Source organism: Dendroctonus ponderosae, unplaced genomic scaffold, assembly GCF_020466585.1.
Source record: "Dendroctonus ponderosae isolate FM_Combo_2020 unplaced genomic scaffold, Dpon_F_20191213v2 Dpon_F_20191213_1, whole genome shotgun sequence".
In the NCBI taxonomy this organism is placed as follows: Eukaryota; Metazoa; Arthropoda; class Insecta; order Coleoptera; family Curculionidae; genus Dendroctonus; species Dendroctonus ponderosae.
In genome coordinates this window covers 57,875,925-57,890,547 of record NW_026017110.1, presented here as the reverse complement: position 1 = coordinate 57,890,547, position 14,623 = coordinate 57,875,925, and the positions used below count along the sequence as shown (strand labels likewise).

General features: G+C 34.4%; 2 protein-coding genes and 1 long non-coding RNA gene across 3 annotated transcripts in view; all 3 read left to right on the top strand.

The window, feature by feature from the left end:
* Positions 1–1,112: 1,112 nt before the first annotated feature.
* Positions 1,113–2,458, top strand: LOC109538016 (Na(+)/H(+) exchange regulatory cofactor NHE-RF2). Its single transcript, XM_019905051.2, has one exon. It carries the CDS (start codon positions 1,459–1,461, stop codon positions 1,999–2,001), a length of 543 nt encoding a protein of 180 aa, XP_019760610.1. The 5' UTR covers positions 1,113–1,458; the 3' UTR covers positions 2,002–2,458.
* A 6,761-nt stretch (positions 2,459–9,219) lies between these two features.
* Positions 9,220–10,593, top strand: LOC125505578. The gene is made up of 2 exons (XR_007282250.1): positions 9,220–9,445; positions 9,519–10,593. It is a non-coding gene; the product is annotated as an uncharacterized LOC125505578 (long non-coding RNA).
* A 2,803-nt stretch (positions 10,594–13,396) lies between these two features.
* Positions 13,397–14,623, top strand: part of LOC109538028 — a gene marked incomplete in the record, with an annotated part of 11,177 nt that continues 9,950 nt past the window's right edge. The window contains 1 exon segment of the mRNA XM_019905068.2: positions 13,397–13,563.

Sequence of the window (14,623 nt, the reverse complement as noted above, 5' to 3'; positions counted from 1 at the left end):
AAATTCGAATAGTTTTGGCCCAGAAAGCGAAATTTGAATATCAGACACTTAGGTGCAAGATTATGCCAAAATTCCATGTTTTCTGTCCCGTTTTTTGCTCATATCTCGGAAGCAAAATGAGCAAGAACGCTCATTTGTACATTATTCTAGAGATAAATAAATGGTCCTTTTAGAAAGTGAACCATGGATGGGAAAATGTTGGCAGTTTTCTCAAAAAATGCTTGAATTCAAGAAGTTTTATATGTGCGTGGTTTTTTGAGTTGCAAAATCTGCTTGCTTTTTTCGAAGTTTCTCAAGAACCTTTCGAGCCCCCCCTGGATCCGCCCTGGCCAATGAGACATCGAATCTGATGCATCGGGCGTGAAATTGAGATGAAACAGAGAATCCAGTTAACGGAAATTACTTTTCTATCAGTAATAAGTTGAACAGATCTTCAGTGACAAATAAGAGAAGATCAATCAGACATCGAAGATGAAATAGAGTATCCAGCTAATGGAAATGTTTTTTCGAACAGTAAAAATTGAGATCTCCAGTGGCGATTAAAAGAACACATTTTGATGAAAATCACTTGTCGAACAGTGAAAAATTAAGAGATCTTTACCGGCAAATAAAAGAAGCCCAATCAGACGTCGAAGATGAAATAGAGAATGCTTCTAATGCAGATCTTCATCATACCGCCCTAAGGAGAAGAAGAACTTGTGCCAAGTGATAGTAATAGTTTGGTAATATCTGGTTAAAGAAGCATACAATATTTCGAAGACTTTAAAACCCACAGTTAATAAAGACACTAGAAATACCATATACTGGATATGGGGGCATTAGAAGCAACACTGAAAGGTGGTAGAAATGCCAGTAGCCTTCCGGGTCGTACCAAAATTAAACCGATAATGTGTTTTGAATAAAAGTTTATTGAAACTAGAAATGTTGATGTTAGAGTCAAATTGAGTAGTTAAAGGGCAAAGGGTGATGATGATCAACATCCGACAATGTGGTGCAAGGACGGTGTAGACTGTGTTGGATGATGGCAGATGTGCGCTCCTACTTCCAAACAATAAGAGTGAATAATATTTTTCGACGTCACTGTTGGAAGAGTGGTTCGGTACCATTGTAATGGTGGGGTGCGGGGTCTCCGTCCGACCGACCATCAAGCGCTAGCACTCACCTTACCACTTCCACTGAACCAAACAAAAACGAGATTTGAAGTTCTTTAGCAGCGAGCGCAGTAAACGTGTAGAATTGAAAATCGATGGTGTATGGTCGGCTTCGGAATAATTTTTCATATAAAAATACGAATACCGAGCACCTGTTTCATCAGTGGTTTTACCTGTTTTCAGGAGTGGGTAGTGCGCGATAGCGTGATGATCCTTTTTTTGGCAGTTTGACGTTTGACCTTTCCTCGAGTGTTAAGGCACCGTTAGTGTACCTAGAGTGGCCTTGGAGGGACATTTTTCAAAAAAAATGTCGGCCGAAAAATTGAACGGCAATCATTCCAAAGCGCGGCTTTGTCATATTCGAAAAGTGGACAACTTTGATGGATACGGTTTCAATCTGCATGCAGAAAAAGGCAAGCCTGGCCAGTACATTGGCAAAGTGGATGATGGATCTCCTGCGGAAGCAGCCGGCTTAAGGCAAGGCGACCGAATCCTGGAAGTCAATGGAGAAAGCATTGGAGATAAAACGCATAAGCAAGTCGTCGAACTTATAAAGCAACACTCTGACGAAACCAAACTTCTGGTAGTAGACCCCGATGATAACTCCATTATTCCCACAAACAACACCGAATCGTTAAAGCATGCGGAAAATGCGTCGAATGGAAAGCAGGAAAATAATTACTCCAACAACAAAAATCACAGTGCAGGAAAGAAAGAAGCAAATGGTACCTTGAACCTCAGTATGACAGCAGCGGAACTTCGAGCTAAGCTAGCAGCAAAGAAGAAATTCGATCCCAAGAAAGAAGCCATGGACTTCAAGCAGAAGTTTGATATAGTCCAAAAGTTATGAGACCTGTAAGTGTTTGGTTTATAGTGTGAATATGTGATGTGTACTGTTAAACGAAATGTTATTCTCATTCTCATGTTTGTCTAATTAGCGACAAGATTCGCGTTTAGAAGGAATTTTATTTTTTATGAATAGTATTAAGGAGTGGCTGAATATATCACCGTTTAAATATGCACACTTGTATATTGCCTCTGGCTCAGAGGTCGCATATCTATAAGGTTATAAATACTCTCGCCTTTAACTTGGAAAAGAAGATGTTCTTGTTCAGGTAAAACCGCTTTCACTGTGTCTCGGACATCATTAAATCTAAGCAATTCCTTTGGAATGTCGTTAAATTCTCTATAACTTTGCTTCATTGTAAAACACACGCTGGGCGATCTAATAATAAAACGATTCATTTTGTAGCTAGGATTTATTCCTCGAAATTTATTTCTTATACAAATACATGTTATGAACTTTTTGTGGATTTTCATTTTTTCACTTCACATTCCAAAAATCATTCTTCGAACCGTGGACATTTTCACAAATTATTAAAATTGCACACATTATCTCGAGGTCAATTGACAAATATACACAATTATTAGAACGATCCTTATCATATCCTATTCCAATATGTTACAATTCCAAAGTCATTCATGAATCAATAAATTAATTAAGATAATTTTTTAAATACAGGACGATAAAATGTGTAATCATTCTCAGACCTTCTGTTCGATTGCGATTCGCTATTTCAATCAGGTGGAATTCTTAATTGAAATAACAATTTTAAGCCAAATAAGTGACTGATAAAGTCAAAACTTAATCTGATTTAATGGCATTGATTGAATTAGTATTAATAAGTTTAGAAATAAGTACTACATGAAAAACCCGTTTTTTAACTGAATAAACATATTTATTACATATACTGGAATTTTTACAGCAAATTATACACACAGTCCATAAAATTTAAAATCAAATCCAGATCTTCCATAGATATTTGGAAAATGCCCACTCAAACACCCAAACCTTCTACAGCTTTATCGATTAAAACATTTTTGGTTGCGGTTTTGCGTGGATCACCCTTTTAATATCCACATGCGAAGTTCAAATATCACTGTGGTAAATTAACCATTAGAGTACTGAACCCAATAAAGCTTCGGTTAAGCCTACAAACAGTAGACGCGTTGTAGAATCGGACTTTACATTATACGGGCATACAATTTAAATTATCAATCAGAAGTTTTTTTGCGAATACACAAAAGCAGTTTTTTTGAAACGTGGTCAAGTTCTCGGTTAACCCAGAAGTCGTTATACAGTAGGTACAATATACTAAAAACAAATCTAAATACTTCCGGGACTTTGCATGATCTGATCTAATTCACTGTTTTGAAGGGAAATACGTTTTTTTCAATGTTATGTGTGTAGCGTATTACGTATTCTACCGGTATTGCGATAATCAATCAACTAGAAATTGCCCCTATGTACTAGAACAAAGGATATTTACATTGGTACCGTAGAAATCGAAAACAATGTTTTAGTTTTTCAATGCAATCTCAATGCTCTTTCAGGTAAGTTAAATAATAATAACTACAGAATAGTGTGTTTGATGCCTTACAAACCAGCCATTGTATTTTAGCGTTTAATTAAAAGCAGTGATGTGCAATTGAGAAAACTTGCTCTTTCAAGAAATCCTTTATTTTATAAACTAAGTGGTAGACCTGTATGGAAACCGAAGAGTTCTTCATTCAAACAGAGAATATTGGAATTTGCAGAAAAGCAATGCAGCGTATTTTATTATACAGGGTATCAATTTGAAAACTTCCCACCCTTAACATCTTTCTTGCAGTTGAAAATATGAAAAATCGGAATACCCGTCAATTTTATTTGAAAGGGGGACACTTTAAGGGGTCTCCTTGTTTCAACCCCCTAGGACGGGTAGATGTCACCCTTAGAATCTTAAATGGGAAGGCGGGTCAAGTGGCACATCGTTCAATTCTCTTTACATTAGTTACTATTTTGTTGTGTTTTGTTCAGAGGTTCTCTAATAATCGCGTCTTAAAGTTGTAGAAACCATTAAACTTGCGTGCATTCAGATATTGGGTTTCTGGTTTGTGTTTACAGAAATACAATTGTATTGAGCCTCCTTGTAATACAGAGTAGGTTACACTGTTAAAATCATTGAATAACAGGAAGAAAATCTAGTTTAAACAATTGATTTCGGATTTATTGATTATTTTACTAAAAAGAAAATTATTTACCGAACAGAAATTTCTACAATAAAACCCATGATATCTACTTACGCACCATCTTATAGGTTGTTCAAAATGTTGTCTATTTTCCTGTAAACAATAAAGTCTATTTTCGAACCCTCCCTAACATGGATAAAATATTCCCGGATAGATCGTTTGGCAGAAGGGGACCAATTGAATGGCCTCCAAGATCACCGGATTGAACACACTTAGACTTCTTTCTTTGGGGACATCTTAAGTCCATTGTTTATAAAACACAACCTGCTGATATTGATGATCTTAAAAGGCGAATTGCAGCAGAATCCCGGTCAATTCCCTGCAAAGTATTCCGAAAAGCTAGGAAGGAGTTTGGAAACAATTTAATAAGATAGTGTGTAGATTTTATTGAAGAAATTTATCTTCCGCAAATAAAAAGTTATTTTTGTCCACGTAAAATAATCAATAAATAAGAAATAATGGACGCGGCTTAACACATTGTACCTATTTAACAAACGCTTCCTTAAAGCCGGGGATACCGGGTTATTCCCAGCTTCACTTTGCTATCTACAACTCGCCTACAAGACTAATGTAACTCATAGAGGTTGAGTGTAGGTACAGACAAATTGACACATATTTTTTCCAAACTAAATGAAGAATCAAAAACCGATTTTTGATTTCATGAAAATATTCTTAAAAGTATACAGAAACAATTGCTTGAAATGAATAACGCATGCTAAAAACTGTACTAATTGCACAAAACCCAAATCGTAAAAAGCTAGAATCTAAAATTCCCGAAACTGCAAGCAAAAATGTTGATTTTTTGCTGTAAAGTGAACAGTCCACTATTAAAATTCCGACTGCAAGACGCTAATTTTGAACCATTCTGTATCGCATTGGACAGCCGACAATCAAAAAGTAGCCTGAAAACCAGAAGTCCATATGAGAGAAAAACATGTGCAAAATGGTTTGTTTACCAAACACCGTCATAACAATGTTATATAATGCTAATATTGAATTATAATTTAATGATGCCAAGGTCACCATGATACATAATGGCAATAATTCAATTATTTCACTGGAAACCATCATCAATAGCGATTTTGCAGATAGTTAAGAGGTCACTTGATGGGTTTTCTACCATCTACCATCTGCTGTGGTCAATTCTCCGCAAACTTTTTCATTCAACCAAGATCACATGGTTTCAACAAATGCACTGATCAGAATTCCTTCGAAAACCCGTTGCTGGTTAGCATTTGTTTATTTATTAGTATGCAATGGATTCATGGAAAGTTTTGGTTTCATACAGGTACATAGAAGGCATTTAAATTAACACCTCTGATTTTTTGTCCCAAACAGCAGTCACACATTTTAGATGATTCTGTGAAAAAAGTGTTTTTCCATACAGGGTTCAAAAATGGCGTCATTCCTTTTAAGGATATATAGGGGCCCACTTAGAGAGTACGAGAAAAATGTTTAAAAATTTTTTTACGAAAATTTAAAGAAGATATTACCAGTGGAAGATTGTTATTAAGCATTATTTTGAAAAGGTCCCACATTTGGTTGGTAGCCTATTGGAATACTTAAGCATTCGAAAAGAAAAATTACGATCTTTTTGTCAAATTACAAAAATTTTTTATACTAAAAAAGTGCTCTTCTACAATTTTTTGATGAAAAGTCAAAGCGGCAATGATGTTTTTTGTCATTAACAGATAGTTACAGGTAGACAGCCTTTGTCAATAATAACAAGCATTTGTCAAACTGTGGCTTATTTTGAAGCTCCTTGAAGCTGCTCAAAATATGAAAAGTGATTGGGACACAAAGATGTTTGGAGTGAAACAGGCAGGACTTCTTGCTCTTGAGAACACTTGTGTTTTAACAACAGAATTGTATTTTATTTGATCAATGATACATAACCTTTAACCGATGGTTTTGGATGACAGTTGTGACTTATTTAGGTATATCACTCATTTGCCCCAAGAAGATGGCTCGGGCACTCGGGGGCTGTTTTGTCGTAGCACTGACCTCAAGGTGACACCGTCATCCTAACCTCAACGCATGTTATTGTCTCTTTTAAATAAAAGACAATCTTAGCTTCATGTTTATCCATGGTTACGGGAGTTTTTAATAATTACGAAGGGACAGATATTTGCGAAATGTTAATTAGGCAGATTACCTTGAAAAACATTGTTGCCATATTTCTGATCTAGTTTTTTGCAAATATCTGAGTTTTTAAAAACACCTAATGTTTTTTACTATTTTTTCTGTACTCCCAAGACGCCCCCAGACAACACCTCCAGAGGAATGACGCCAATGTTGAATCACCCTGTATAGAATCACTGTTAAATCAATGTGTTTTGACGTGTCAAAGGTTGCAAAGCTGCTGCGTATAACCGCTCCATGAGAAGCGCAGAAACAATCAAATGAGTCAACTGTCTTTTGCCATTAAAATGTGACAAATCTGACGGTGAAAATTCGCAAGAATTAAACTAAACCAGACAATATTAGAAAGTCATTTTGAGTTCGATTATTGGCTGTTCGATTTAACAGGAAATTGTATGTTGGCAATGGCAATCTGCAACTGTTTCCATAAGGAAACAGCTGAATTTCCACGAAACAAATTAACGTTAGGGTACTTGTGTCATACTTGTGGAGTTTAACAACACCACGGGGTTTTTAAGTGTCATTTGAATTTTAAAACTTTTATAAATGATTACCGTAATGGTCTTATTAATAAGCAAAGTTCAGATATTGTGCAGTCGACTCGCTCAACTGCAGACATTCTCAAGGCTTGTTTTATTCTGTAATAAAAAATGTTTGCTTTTAAAGACAGTTACTAAGAGTGGCGACAGTAATTTTTCTCTAATGCGTATTCATTAAAAATCCATGCCAACAAGCACGTAGCAGGAGGAAATCAGCGTACAGTAGCTGATCGCTGACAAGCGCTGTTTTCAATTCCTCTTTAGCTAAGAAATTCTTCGCAATGTATTCAACTTTGTGGTTGAATACATAATAATTTGTTAATTTAATAAAAATGTTTCACAGAATTATAGTAAATCTAAGCTTTCTTAATTTGAAACACTTCCAGTTTTGCTTTTTTTAACCAGTTGCCTTAAAAGTGAGGCATTGCGATTTGATTAGTAAAGTTTTCGTTTTTATACAGCAAATCACTACAATAGAATTTCCGATGGTAAATTCGACTAGTTGACGCTCGTTCTGAAAAAGCACGTTTTTACATTGATAATTACACGTGTTTTAAGCTATGCGTCGCTTAAGACAATGAGTGCTGAATGAGGGTAAATTCCATGTACAACCTGAGACCCTTAATAGATAGAACAATGACCAGTGAACCAAGTTAGGTAGCAAGAGAAGCCAAAAAAACCGGATAGGGGTTTATGGCCTTTTGTTGGATGAAGCGCAAAGAAATTCAAAATATCTACTTATATGTGGGTGTATTCAAGCGTAATTTTCCAGATTGTTTACCTGAAAATTCCTGAAGTTTTCAGCCGCTATATCTAGATTTAAGTATCCAGGTCAAAATTAAAAATTCGCAATAATTAATGTTTTAAAATTGTTCACTAGACCATGAAGCAATAAAACGTCACGTCTCCTCAAGCTTAGTAAAAATGATAAATAGGCAAGAAGTTTATCTGATTGAATTTTGATTCATGGAAAACATTCGCAAATGTTTGTCAGATTTTTCAAGTTCACATTGACATTAATCAGAATTAAAATGACAACAATTGCAAACTGACGTTAATCAAAAACAAATTGACAGCAATCAAAATTTTATTGACATTAATCAAAAGCAAATTGACAATCAACAATCAAGTTCAATAGTGAAACTATTAAATTAAATTATTAAAAAGTTAAACTTTTGCAGTCATTCCTTGACATACTGGTGAGAGTTTCGGGTGTTTAGGCGTCCTTAATTAGATTTTTTTCCGGACGTTTCGCAAGCACTTCAGATGTGGTTACTGCGTGGAGCAAACTGTATCCCGGCTGTTTGAAGAAATGTAACACTTTTCCATGAAATAAACCAAAAATGGTTCAATTTGCATTTAGGAATTTTAGTTGAAAGTCGTTCCTTAATCTGAACCGTGGTGGAAAATAATTAATTTCTTACTTTCACGCCAGGAAGTAATAACTTTCCATAGGAAACTATCAAGGAAGCGGAGATTTTGAAATATTCACAGGTGATGAGAAAAACTTCCCAGTTACAACCCAGTTGAATTTTTCTTGTTCCGTCAGTGACAAATCTGTATCAGGATTTTTAAAACAATTTTGGATTACAATATATTATATTCATGCATGTATTAAAAGAATGTTTCTGCGGCAAATAAAAAAGGGCCTGCATGCCAACCCGTAATCTTGCACCTACTGGGGGTATCAAAAAGATCTGCTTATTGACGGGGCCACAATCAAGAACGACCAGAGGAGCAGCTACCAAAGAAGGTAAAGGTAGAGTTAAAATAAACGCGAAACATCGTCAATTCATGGGGCGCAGAAAATCCTAAAATCGTTCTTAATAACTGAGTGAAAAGTGCGTTCGACTGCATCTGAATGGACTGATATTCACTTTGAAAGACACTCATAGAGAACCAGAAAACCCAAATCGTTTGGAAGGAAAAACAAGCAGGCAAAACTGCGTTGGAAAATTGCATTAGTTTTGCAAGATATAAATTTAAAGAAAGTTTGTTATTTAAAACTTTTGTTAGTGGCTTCAATTATTTATTACATTATCTACTGTGTCTATCATTCAATAAATTATTGTATTCAACTGAAAGTTGACCAGCCAATTTGGTTTTCTTTATTGTCAATTACTTTTGATTAATGCTGATGTTGCCAATTTGATTTTGACTATTGTCATTTTATTCTGACTAAAGCCAATTGAACTTGACTTGAACTTGTATTGTTCATTCGAACAAAATGCCTGTTTACTTAATTTTGCCAAATTCTAAATAATTAAGAATGCGCATTTAACTTGTATAATTGACTGCAGTCAACTTAAGGTTATTCCAGTAATAGTTACATCCTTTTTAGTCATGAATAATTGACTCGATTATATTGTGCAGTAATTTATTAACTGAGGATTAGAATGCAACTTTTAACGTTAAATTGGAAGTTCACGGAAGCGTGCAATAAACATCAACATATCAAATGACACAAACAAAATCATTGTATCAACATCAAGCAACAGGACTTTAGGAAGCAATTTAATTTACTCATTAGTTCACTTCGGGGTAAGTTCTCATGCCAATGCTTTATATAACTTGTAATGAATTGAAATGCATTAATTTTAATTATTATTTATAGGTATACCCGATGTTCCATTAGCATGAAATAATTTATTAAGAATTACTTCTAAACGACTGGAGGCAGGCAGAGAATAAAAATTTCCAGGATTATTATGCGATCTGCATTAACTATGCATCATACCAGGTACTTGGTGAATTCGACATTAAATTTCCAATCATTTGCTCCTGTGGCTGATCGGAAATTTGATTTTCTTGTCTTAAGTGACGCTTGCAAAGGATGTTTTGAAAATGGATTTCGCAAAAATGGTAGAAGAAAAATTGTATTGGCTTTTCATATTTTAAAGTCTCTCTAGCTACACATATGTATTTTTTACAAATTTTCAAATGACTAAAACCATTTTTTTTTCAAATGCAACTTTTTTGCTGGATTGCTGGACACTTTTCTCCAAAATAAACCCCATGTCTTCTAATTCTTTGGTCGAAAACTTCATTTTTGTGACATAATATGAAATCAACGCAACAGTTGGAAATTTTCACAAAACTCTCTTATATGGGTATGGAACATAATGGTATCAAAAAACGTAGACTGAGATGCCGAGTAAATTTGATTAAAAAGACATGGTTTTCACGTGAAAAAAAGTTAGTCAATTGAAATATTTGAAGTTCTAGTAATCGTAGAAAATACATATGAGCAGCTAATAAAATGATAAAACACTAAAAAGAAAGTCTTTCTCTAACTATTGGCGAAAGAAGGAGTCGCTATCTCTAACTGTTTCTGAGAAATCATTTTATAATTACCCATTGCCAGAATCACTTTGCACAAGAAAATTAAAACTGCCGGTCAATCATAGGTGCAAATGATCGACAATGGGGCATCAAATGATTGCAAATTTAATTTTAATGCGCTTTTATGAGACTGTTAACCGGAAAAGAATTTTAACATCTGCGCGAGTGAATAAACCACGATATTTTTATTTTCTGTTTCTGTTTTATCTCTGAAAGCAGTTTAGCGGTTTTCATAATGTGTGAGATTTTTCCCACTTCCGCAACTATGTCAAATGCTAAATGGATCCTGATGCTGATCTAATTTAAGACCGAGACATTGGCAATAAATCAAAAAATATTCCAGGAAATTCGTTCATTTTCATTGCAGCGTCCAAAGTACCTTATATTCCCCTCAACTAGCTAGTTCTGATCGGTTTTATCTTAAATTCTTGAGATTCACTTCGCTCGAGATAAAATATGCACAAAGGCAATTTTATTGGAACTTTCCAATAAAAATCGCGATTTAAAATGCAGGAAATTAAGGTGCTTATGTAAATCTAAATCGTGTTATTAGTAGCATACGCAACAGATAATTACGTTACTAAATCTCCCTAATTTTCTAATGTCGCAACAGTTGATAATTATCTTATTTATTTTTTTAATACTGCTTGCATGGTGTTGGAATGTTTGGATTTAAGTCATCATTTCTCATTTGCATACCCTGCATACAGGGTGACACACACACACAATACAACGATGTTCAATTCAATAATTCATTGCTCGTTAATGTTTTAATTACATACATAAATCCGTGCATTATAGAGGGGTGTGATATAGGAAAACCTATTCTGTATATTCTTCAATAGAAAATAATCTTTATAGCGCATAAAATAGGTCATCAACTGAAAGAAACCAAAAAGGCTTTGAATGAAAGTTATATAGTTTTCTAAAGACCGTAAATCTGGAAAAAATGTAGGGGTTCCTATTTAACATTTGAAAGCTGTGGGGATTCATTTTGGTATCATTTGATAGCTTCTATCCGTATTATACGTGTTTTTTCAGATATTCATGGGTTTCCACACGCTTTGGACACATAAGAAAAAGGACTATAATGTTAAGCTCTAATTTCCAGGCTTATGAGTATAACGAGTTTAGTCGCTTAGTTCAAATGTGTTTGTAAAGGTTTTAGACTAAAACCTTTACATTATTACACAATTCAAATTTCGCTTTCTGGGTCAAAACTACTCGAATTTCCTCACTCATGTTGTTATGAATCAAATTTTCAATTCTCTATACAACGATGACCAAACGAATTATGTGGCTCAAATGAGGCTTGAGAAACTTCGAAAAAAGCAGCGTCATGTTTGAGTCGATTTTGCAACTCAAAAAAACCGGCAAATCTAAAACTTCTTAAAATCAAGACTTTTTTGCTTTTTGCAAAAAATGCATTCAACTATATTCTGAAGAATAATCACACTGTAGACGTTCGGAAGCCTCGTGATCAGCTACAAATAATTAGCTACAAAATATTGAACAAACAAATTAGCAGTTACTCGCAAACTTACAAAAACAAATCTTATGCCATTAAAATGATTGCTACCTTGAACAATATATTAATTATTTATGCATTTATGCAATAGATTTAATTCTACCACATTACAAAGGTAAAAAGCGTTTAATAGTATTGAGGAACGAATGTGGTTAACAATCTGCAATTCAGCTGCAAGTGAAGCTTTTAGTATTAAAAGTGACTTTTATACTTGAATATCCATCCAACAAATAGTCATAAATTGAGCAAATGTGCTTCAATTGGTCATGTTAGGAAAATTGAATTATAAAAAATGTGTGAACAATATTACTAGAATAACAATTCTTTAAAAACATTATTATGACACGTAAACGAGTTTATTTGGGATTGATCTCAGTTCCCATGTAAGGACGGGTGAAATGTTCAGATTAAAAATTCGATTAATTACAGCCTACTCAAATGAGTAAGTAACAGCCGACAGACCGGTTGTTGAAATCTACACGAAACAATTATCGCCTTTTCCAGTAACACTTTTCAATGCTGTTAATGAACCAATCATGTTTTCAAATTCGGTAACCAGCGTAATTAAAACACCCATATAAGACATGTAAAAATTACTTCCTTAACTTTTAATGATGAGTAATTTTCAAATTTCCGGCATATTAATTAATATCTCTTGAATAAAATAAAGGTCATTTTTGTGATTTCAGTTCGGATTACTCATGCAGTACAAGGTAGCTGAAAGCTTAAACACAATGTAGTATCTTAATAATGCGAAGGAATGTTTTAAATGATTTAATGCTTTATTGTTATCAGTTATGCACATTTGGAATTAATCGAATTAATTAATTTTGAAATGGAAATAGCTGGTAATAGGTACTAAACGAACGTTCAAAGAATAATTTCTCAAAGAATTCATAATTGTGTGTAGATTTTTTTGATTGCGAAATAGGTAATTGAAAATTCGCCAAACTTTGACGAAAATAATGTACATAGATGCTGAAAAAGGCTGAGTTATGGAATCTCCAATTTTGGCTGATGACTTGCAGATTACGACTAAATAAAAACCAAGAGCTTTGCTACATAAACTCGTATAGAAGTCTGACGTTAATTTGGCGTAATTTATTATACATATTGGCCAGCAGCGACGTCAAACTATTACGTAAAATATGCGACAAAATGTACAGTCGAATCTCACTTAGGAACCATCGAAAAACGTTACGTCTAATGTACGTAATATTTGCTCAAATTTGCATTTAAGTTGTGTACAGTAGACTGGAGGAAGATTTTTGAAAAGCCATGAAATAAACTTCTAAAATTTTTTTCATTTTATTTCAGAACATGAAGACATTAGATGATAGAGAGTAATAAACATTTTGTTTTATTTCCCCGAATAGGTACTTTAAACGCCAAAAACATGATAAGTTTGTAAATCCGTCAACTTCCCTCTAGGATTTACAAATTAATGTTTAACTGTCTCTGGTTTAACAACCATCTTAACCTTCGCATATTAAATAATCGATTTTGCATATGAAAACTGATCAATTTTATAACATCCGCTATAAAACTTACACAGGCAAAGTGACTCCAACCTGATTTATCTGGCAACAGAATACATGCCATATCTAAACGGTTATTGAATGCTTTGTTTTCGACCTAAGAATGCATATGTAGGTTAGTTAAGGTCCATAATAAATGGCAGAAATCGTCGGTGGCAAATTACAAAAGTGTGTAAAATAGTTCAAAATTATCAGTTATTTCGACTTAGAGTGTTCTAGCGTTGGATTCCTGGATTTTTGGGATACAAATGGCGTAGGTATAGAAGTTTCACCTTAGGATTTTTTAGTACTACGTAAGAAACTTCAGTTTGTATATAGAGGGGTGGTTAACTCTATAATTTACGATCGCATTAGACTCAATGTGCGGAGGATTTTACCGATTCTCAGTTTGGATTCAGAAAGGGTGTTTTTGCATGCTTTATCGCCAATGAAAATTTTTTACCTTATACGACACAGTAAACTTATGGCAATACTACAGGGAACTGGGATAGATGATAGTTATCCAAATAATTAAAAATCTTTAATGGAATTAGTGTTGAGCAAAGCAAGATGGTACGATGATTCGAAAGTGTTTCTATTGGTTGGAGATCTGTCAATTCGTCCTCCTCAATAGAAACACTCGTATCATCGTACCATCGTATAAACGGATGCATGGGACACAGGCTTAAGTCTTGCTTTTAAGTAAAGCGTTAAGTTATATAAAATTAATTCAATAATAACGATAATTATAATAAAATTAAAAGATAATCATAAGCAACAAACAATATCAGGCTGTTTGCAAGAGTCTTGCGAGAGTCTCTTGCCTAGTTGACTTTTAGTCATAGTCTTGCATACCAAAAAGCTTGGCTTTGAGTTGACTTTTTTGGAAGACCAGTTTTCCTCATAACTAATTGGAATAAAACCGCGCAAGTAAAAACAATTAATTTCAGAACAGACAAGATAGAAATACAACGCGGAGTAAGACAGGGTTGCGCACTATCACCTTTACAGCGGAAGAGATATGAGAATTTTGCATGAAAATAAAGACAGCCAAAAACTACAATCAAATGATGATACAAGAGAATTGGCGGGGAAACAGCAGTTGTGGCTCCAACAATGGTAAAATTTCTCGCATGGCAGAGGACAGAACAAGGTAAATTTTGTCAACGTAAGGGAGATCGGACGGATAATGGGGAAGGAAATGGAAAAAGGCCATAACATATTGAAACCGCTCAAGATAGTCCAACATTTCTGGTTATTCAGGGTTTAGCATGTCTGTTACGGAGTCCTCGCTTCTTTGCAATGAATTTGGTAGAGTTTCAGATTTTATGA